Source organism: Protomyctophum parallelum (assembly GCF_964188405.1).
Source record: "Protomyctophum parallelum genome assembly, chromosome: 11".
Taxonomy (NCBI): domain Eukaryota; kingdom Metazoa; phylum Chordata; class Actinopteri; order Myctophiformes; family Myctophidae; genus Protomyctophum; species Protomyctophum parallelum.
The window spans coordinates 35,137,592-35,146,655 of NC_139707.1; the positions used below are offsets into that span (position 1 = coordinate 35,137,592).

Below are 9,064 nucleotides of genomic sequence, written 5' to 3' on the forward strand. Positions count from 1 at the left end.
GGTCTGGGCTACTTTTGAACAAATTATTTCATCAATGGGGCGTAGCATGGAGGTGATCAGCCTTTGTCACTGTTGAGGTGTTATGGAAGCCCAGGCTTGCTTTGATAACAGCCGTAAATGCATTTGTATTGTTGAGTCTTATGTCTCACACCTTCCTCTTGACAATACAACCTATAGAATAGATTCTCTGTAGGGTTCAGGTCAGGCCAGTTCGCTGGTCAGTTAAGCACAGTAATACCATGGTCAATACACCAGTTACTAGTAGTTTTGGCACTGTGGGCAGGTGCCAAATCGAGCTGGAAATGGAAATTAGCATCTCCATGATGCTTGTCAACATACTGAAGCACAATGTACTCTAAAAAGAAGGCTGTGTTGAAACCATTGTTACGTTTTCACTGTCAGTGGACCAATACCAGCAGATAACATACGGCCAAAATCATCAATGTGTTTTGTCAAGTCCAGAGTCTCAACACAACCGTCTATTATGATATTTTACAGCACTGTGTGCCTCCGTACATTGACAGACAAGCTTTACGTTGATGAACAAGAAGTAAAGTAAAGTAAGTAAAGTGAACTAGAAGATTTAAAGCAGAAGAAAGTAAAGTGACGTACAGAAGAAATAAAGTATAAGGTAAAAGAGAAAACAAAAAGGTGTTCCTGAAAGACTGAAGAATCCAAGTCGACTTCCCCCATTCATGTGCAAGCAGACAAAGTGGTCAGTACAGTATGTGTCTTGTTTGTAAGCCTTATTGTGAAGATTGTGTATCACTGAATGTAACTGTAAGAACGTCCAAGTTTAATGTCTTTGTTTTGTATACAGTTCTAACAGTGTTTTACAGCATGGTGTTAAGGTGTTTTACAGCATGGTGTTATTAAACATGGTGTTAATAATAAACAGCAGTAAAAAATAACTCCGAGTCTCGTGCGATGGATGCAGGGCGGCACGCACAGACAGACGGACGGACGGACGGACGGACGGACGGACGGACGGACAGACGGACGTTCAGACACGCACACACACACACCTCGCCATCTGCCTGGGCTCTGGACCTGATCACCCCTATATCTCCAGCATGGCCTGTTCTGACATCACAACACTTCATAATTGGGCGTGCCTGACACAGAACTCCATATAGGAATAAAGAGACACAGAGAGACAGATGCAGAAATCTCCATATATGCGCCACAGTCACAGACAGATGGGTGGAACTGGTATAGTCTGACACGGGTACAACGGGTATTGCAATTGGGGCATGGGCTTCCAACTTCCCAACTTCCATCGTTACCGACTCAGTGCTGTACAGCCAGGCACCACTGGGCTATTAAAAGGACAAGGACACCCACTGTAATGGCTGAAACTGTACCCGTCATTTTCCAATGTTAAAAGCAAATGTGATAAAAGTATCAAATCCCCAAATTCACCAGAACACACAAAATGACATATTCACATATTCAGAAACCCTCACACGAAAAAATGTCGTCAAAGAGCGCAGACAGGCGTTATCCATGTTGTTTATGTTTTATGTATGTCCGCGTACCAGGTGGCAGGATACTGCTGGAACAGGACCCAATGCACTGGGTCTAACAAATGTCAGAAACTTCAGTAGCATTGGGTTCTGCTTGGAGGGCTAAGTACAATGTTGGTTGGTAGCCCTGACACGCGCACACGCACACACAGCACAATAACAGCTAGTAGGCTGTATAGCCTATCAACTATAGCTTCCAAATTTCAAAGCAAAATAGCACTCAAATGACCCCATATAAGCATAGCAGCAGAGAAGATGGGGCACAGTCAGCCGCACAACCAATGAAAATCCATTCGGCCTTACAATGATTACAAATGTATAAATATGACGTACCTTTGATGTCTTCAATCAAGTAGTAGGCTTAATCCATAATCAAGGGCGTAGGCCTATACGCTGTTGTGGAGTTTGTCGGGCCCTGTAAACTGTTTTAGCTCCTCCAGGGATGCACATGCTGACTTCATTCCAAAAACTTTGCAATAGACTTTTGGCATTGTGAGGCTAACACATTTCAGGCTCAGAGAGGCTTCTCGTTGTATATAATCATAAACAGAGACGCTATAGTTATTAGTTTCCGTCACACTTTCCGGGGTGAAGAAAACGCCGCACGCATTCTAACACATAATTGTCAGCGTGTCAGGCATCAGGCACGACCAATCAATCTATGGAAAAAGCGAGCACACAAAATGATGTATAGTTATATATAATAATATATATATTATTATTATTATTAATATTATTATTAATAATAATATTATTATTAATATTATTAATATTATTAGCCTATTAATCTTATTATTAATAGCCAACGAAGTCTTTTTCTTGCTATTGGAAAGTTGTCAAAGTATTCTTAAGTGCCTCTGTGTATATTCCACATCTCTGAAACGTCCTACAAACGTTGAAGGACTTTCCATGTTCTTATAATTCACATCATTTGAATAATTCAATTGTAATAAATAGACGAATAAACAAATACAGTCATGAATATTCACCAGTCGGTTTTTAGTCCATATCGTTCCAGCTTCAAAAGCCTTTCGGAAACATTTGCAACAGGATGCACAATCTGCTATGCAGCTGCTACCTTTTCATAATGTATACCGAGCTATATTCATTTATTCTCGCGTATTTCTCCAAACAGAGGCTTATCGTATGTCTCAGGGATTGTTTGCTCGAATATTTTGCATAGCTTATCCAAATATTTTAGTGCCCTCCTGTCAAGCAGTCTAAAGCAAAGCAAAAGGCCCGCATTATGGGCTGTTCTTTTTTTTTTTTTTTTTTTTCTTTTCTTTTTTACCCATCTCATCAAAGTGTATTCCAGAATGCTCCAATTGGACTCGTGCCTAAATAATCCAAACATGCTTGCGGTGACAGCAAAGGCGTGTGTTGAACGCGTGGTGGACAAATCCAAGTTCAGTGCCAAAAAAGTAATAAGTCACCTTATGCGCAAAGTCTGAAGGAGAACCAAAGTTACAAACAAAATATGTTCTTCTGAATATTCTGACGCATGTAATGCAGCCACATGGACGTGTTGTAGCCTAAATGTTAGGTCAAGCGGGTGAAAGTCATGTTTAATATATTATATGAAAAACAATCGGTCATTTGATTTGAAGTCAAACTGAATCTGAAATTGGTTCGGGGTTTTCTTTTTCTTGGTTTCTTTCGTTAAAATAAGGTCAAAATAAGGTCAACTAAGGTGAATCTACAAGGTTATGTGTCTGCATATTTGAATTATAGAGAGCTGTTATGTATTATTGTTTAATTATGAATACAATACGTTGACTTGCATGGGAGTAAAGATCACTGTCTAATTATTCTGTTCCCTTATAAGGAAATGTATAGACTATGGCCTTTTGTTAATTTATGATCCATATTTGTCTTTAAAAATTAAAAATTTTCTCAGAGATGTCATTCACTGATTACTTCAAAATATCAATAATAAAATAATATAGCTAATGTTGTGTTGTTGTTATAAAATAAATTATTATTACTATAGTATTATTATTATTATATACTATAGGCCATGCAGTGATTGGTCGTTTATTGGTGGAGATATATATATATATATATATATATATATATATCAGTGTTTCATAAATATCAGTGTTTTGTGAAATGCGTGTGTGAACAGAAATGTCAGTCCACAGAAAATCACATGCTATAATATATATATATATAGCCTTAGGACATGAAGACGAAAACAAGTATATTTTTCCAATTAGATGTTTTTTATTTTACATTTAAAATTCCAACATAATCACAGTAGATTCATATGAAATCCCATCGAAAATAAGTAAATAAATATCATTTAGCACTTTTTTCTTTTATAAAAAAATAAAAGAGGTGGTCGTTCTTCCTTCGCGTCGGGGCAGTGAATGAATGGCATGCTTATTGGCAACAAAAGAAAAGTGATGAAGATCAACATATATACACAAGTATACAGCCGCGTGGGGGCTTGGCAGTGATAAACAACATGGGAAGATGCAGGTGCAAACATGGTATAATATAACCGTGGCTGAAAGAAAGACACACCCCAGGACATTAACAATGGTCTAATATAAAATATCTTCATACTATATAAACAGAATAATAACCAATCTACATATTTACACTCTCTACATGTGTGGCCTCCTTCAAGTTGGGATGAAACTTCAGTTCGGAGAGCTTCTCAACTCCGGCTCAGAGCAAAGGAAAGCTATAAACTATATCATCGCCGGATGCAGCGAATAATTTTAAAACAAGAAATAAAATAACAGAAAACAGAACAAATACAGAAAACAGTACAATTTTGTATGAATAAGCTAATGTTTCGTTGTGGTTCCTTTTTGTTTTTTGAGGGGGGAGGGGGGTGGACTCAAAACTGTAAAGAAAACACCTGTTATATTATCAGTTCCGTTAAATTAGAAACAAAAGCACAGCATAACTCCACGTGCACGCAACGAATAAATTCACCAACAGAGATAAATAAACATTAAAAAAAAACATATTGACATGGTTTTTCCGAAGCGCTCCCGCAGCCTATAGGCAGTCAGTCAATCAACGGAGCAAAAGTTCGTCTCCATATAATGCCATCGCGCTATGGAGTTCGTCCCCATAGCGCGCTAACAGTGATAGTCACTTCGAGTCCGCGGTGAGCCGCGGCATGACGACGCTGCTCATGGCGGACACGTGTGGTGGTGGAGGAGGAGGCGGAACTTGGCACATGCTGCACGGACAGGGCATGGACCCCGGCGTGGCCACCGTGGCGCCCCAGTGCGGGAAGGCGCTGCTCCCCAGCGAGCCCACCGGCGCACCGCCACCGGGGGCCTTCAGGAGTCCGTGGCTCGCGGGGTGATGGTGGTGGTGGTGGGCATGGTGGGCGGCGTGCGGTCTGACCGACGTCAGCGTGGGGATGCCGGAGGACAGCGACGCCGTCGACGACACGACGGGCGGGAGCAGCGGGTGGTGCACCACGGCCGGGTGCGATGCGTGCGACACGGCCGGGTGATGGCCGGGCAGCGGCGCGCCGTGCGCCATGGTGGCGCAGGCGGACACGGACACCGGGTGGAAGCCGTGCGCCGCGGCGTGGCCGCCTCCCCCGGCGCCGTAGATCTCGCTGACCAGTCGCTTCATCTCCTCCAGCGAGTTGCTCAGCATCAGGATGTAGTTGCGCGCCAGCAGCAGCGTGGCGATCTTGGAGAGCTTGCGCACCGAGGGCCCGTGCGCGTAGGGCATCACCTCGCGCAGGCCGTCCATGGCCACGTTGAGGTCGTGCATGCGCTTGCGCTCGCGGCTGTTGATCTTGAGGCGGATGTGCTGCAGCTCGCCCTCCGACAGCAATTTGCGGTCCTTCTTGGAGAGCATGCGCAGCGACGCGAGCGAGTCGTCGTCGTCGTCGTCGTCGTTGCTGCAGAGGCTGCGCATGTCGGCGGGGATCAGCGTGTTGTGACCGTCGCCGCCGGGTGGCGAATCGCTCTGCGTCGAGGACGACACGGCGCCGGAGAAGCCGTGCAGGTGGTGGTGATGGTGGTGAGCGGCGGACTTCTTCATGGCCGAGAGGAACATGTGGTGGTCCACCTCGGGGGAGGACGGCCTGCTGGACACGCGGCTGGCATCGGAATCCATGGTCCTCATTTAAGCTGCGGGTTTCTGGATGAGAGAGAGAGACGAGAGAGAGAGAGAGAGAGATAGAGAGAGACCGGGAAAAACAATGTAAGTATATATCCTATAAGTCAACTTCATTCGAATCGACCGAGATTCAAACACGCAGTGTGCTGCTGCTGATTCGGCCTATACGTGGAGAAATATGCCGATAGGCTACAATAATTTAGGCTATAATATCATGGCATTTTCGAAAGATGAAAGTGCAGACGCATGCTTGTATATATTCTAATGTCAACTCATGCAAAAGCACCACAACAAACAACAACAACACACTGAAATTGTTAAACCTACCGTGGAAACAAATTGTCCAAGCACGATGAAGAGAAAACGTGATGCTGGATCCAACATGCACTTGTTACTATAGTGTATACTCCACAAATCGCATCTGACTAGACTGACAGCCCTTTTGGCACGCCTGGGCACGAGCGCAGGTTCTTATAGCGGGCACGGCAGCGCCGAGGGGGCCGTGGTGTCACCAGGACAATGCCCGTCGCTGTCCCTGCCGGCCTCTCCGCCAGCCAATCAGCTCCCTGCGAGGGATGGGCGAGGGGAGGAGGATGGATGGGGAGGACCCCTCTCCTCTCCTCTCCTCTCCTCTCCTCTCCTCTCCTCTCCTCTCCTGCAGCTCGTGTCTGATGTAATTACAAAGAAACACTATCTTCATTAAATTAATTAGACACACATGCCGCGTATGGCTTCTTGAGAAAAATGTTACTTGTTGTGTGTTGCACATGGCAGCACATATTCGTTTTATTATAGCCTATATCGAAACGAAACTATACATTCTCTCTCGCAGCCGGCTTATTTAAAGTTTAGGCAGTCACAGAAAACATATAAGGTTTAGGCAATGCTATGCAAATACAATTTATGATTTTCTATTTTATTTTTGTCAGTTTTTCCTTTTTATTTTTAATTGTTTTTGAACAGACCCATGCACAGAATAATAATGATCTATTAATCGGTCCAACAGGTCTAAACTATGCGAAGCGAATTAAAACGGGCAATAAAATGTAGACCAATTAATCTAAACCCAGTTTAAAATCGGAAAGCTGTTCGGGATTTCTGCTTTCAATCGAAAATGTAATTTAGGAAGAAAAAAAATATTATAGTAGAAAAAGAATTGACACCGACATAGAATTACTCATTTAAAAAAACCACACAAGTTCAAAGCCTATATACTATAGGCTACATGAGCTTATAATGCAATATGTTGCGGGTTGCAGTTGGAGTTAATGCGGTGCTTATTGTTTTAACCCATTCACCCCGCCCCCGCGCCCCGAGCGCACTGCACAGCAGCTGATGGCCGCCTCTTAAAAAAGCGCATTTCTAACGTTAATAAATGAAGCGTGCAAAATTGGTTTTTTAACGGTTATGATGATCTGTGAAATTTCAATTAGTGCAGTATGGACCCAGTGCCGTGCCGCCGTGTGGCCCTCTTGTTGGCGGTAAAGACAGGCTCTAGCAGAAGGAACTATACACACATACAGACAGGCTACCGCGTGATTTGCTGTTTGGTAACTGAAGCTGACATCGTGGTCATTGTCCAGATTGAAATATATGACATGCGCTGAATCAGGCAGTCAGAAATATTAAAATCTCTATAATTGTCTCTAAATGTTGAGCTCTTTTAATATATATATTTTAAAATAGTATGTATATAGCTGTGTTTTTGTTTGTTTTTCTTGATAAAGTACAAGTGTTAAAATAGCTTTAAATTCCAATAGTGCCTATTGCGATATAGAGTGCTTGTATAATATAGTCACATGCAAGGGCAGAAAATACATAAATACATTTTCAGATCTGGTTCGGGATACCACTTTTATCCAGTCAGAAGGGGGGGGGGGGGGGGGGGGGGGATTGGTTGCTGACCCACCTGAAATGTATGTTCTGTTATATAAGAGTTTGTTTAAATTAAATAGAAAATAATAATATTGAGTTTGGTATGAACAAAAAAACTCTATTGCAATGATAACTCTTGGAATATAGAGCTTGACATTATAAAACAATTCAAATTGAAATGAACATTTTTTTTACAGCAACCTTGATTGACACTTCATGTATCCAAATGGAATGGTGTTAATCTCGTGTTATCTGCTTGATAAATCAAGTCAAAATGTGTTTATAGTAAAATTCTAATGTCCGTCAGTTGGGTCATGTGATGACTTAATCATTTACAAAATAAATTATGAATAATGGAGTCAAGTAAATATATATAGAGTAAATCAGGGAAGGCGACAATTTAAAGAAACACAATCAGTCTCAGCCTCCTTATCCTTTGATTTGATCCAGTTCACCTCTGAACCCCTTGTTTGTTATTTACCCCCCAAATAAGATTATGCTAATGAGGGCGGAATCTTATAAAATCATGCAGTGTAGAGAAATAAACAATGCACTGGGGTCTATACCCCATTGTGCTCATTTCAAATTTAAAAAAATGTCTTCTAAATCATGACAGTTTTCTGAAATACCTGTTTCTATATCAGTGTTGCTCAACACAACCCCCCCCACCCATAAGCAAAGATTTGAGTTAAAAACGTTCGCTCTGAAAGAATATATATAAAGATTTTGTGCCACATTTTCACGATTTTTCAAAAATAGCAGATCTGCTATACTTTTCAATAGCTAAAGCATAACATAATGCTTAAAACACTAAAAGGGGTTCCCGCTCAGAATGGGTTAAGTTAAATGCCAGATATATAGGCTAGTGACTGACAGCTTGCCTGTCACAATTAGAAAAATATAGCCCATAGCAGTACTGTATAATATAATAGTATAATTAATGAGTATAAGTAATATAGCCTTTTGAACCTTGAGCTATATAGGCCCATATATATCTGGCACAAGAAATATGAAAAATTGTAATAAAATCCGTTTAAAAAATTAAATAAAAACATATAGGTGCCGAGTGAGTTTCTTCATAATTCCTTTATAGCTTGCCTGTCACTCCTGTATCCCTCCATTTATTTATCAGATCATGTTCTTAAGCTTAGGCTGCATGGTGATTAGATTATGGGGGTGGCATATATAGCACTTTTCATTACAGTATTACAATTTTTCTTACAGACAATTAACAAGTTTACCATGAATATAAATAATAAATGACATAACATTATGCATTTCATATTAAAAGAACGGAATCATTTTCAATTCAATAAAAAAGGTATTGCGTGTTTTGCAGCAGTTTCCACTTTTAAGACTTAAATGATCCTATAGGCTATTCTTAAATTATATAATAATAATGATTATAGTTTCTGAATGTATGTGTTTGGTTGTGTGCATGCAAGTCTGCAAGTCTTCGGTATATGTGTGCACATACGCCTGCATGTGTGTGTCAATGTTCCTCATGATGTGCATTCCTGTCTGCGCACTGCATGCGTGTGTGGGCGTGCATGCGTGTGTGT

General features: G+C 41.5%; 1 protein-coding gene across 1 annotated transcript; it reads right to left on the reverse strand.

Annotated features, from left to right (window-relative positions):
- Nucleotides 1-3,875: 3,875 nt before the first annotated feature.
- On the reverse strand, nt 3,876-6,139 carry olig2 (oligodendrocyte lineage transcription factor 2). The gene is made up of 2 exons (XM_083777276.1): nt 5,955-6,139; nt 3,876-5,648 (listed from the first exon to the last, which is right to left on the reverse strand). The coding sequence occupies exon 2, from the start codon at nt 5,631-5,633 to the stop codon at nt 4,635-4,637; it is 999 nt and encodes a 332-aa protein (XP_083633402.1). The 5' UTR covers nt 5,634-5,648; nt 5,955-6,139; the 3' UTR covers nt 3,876-4,634.
- Nucleotides 6,140-9,064: the final 2,925 nt, after the last annotated feature.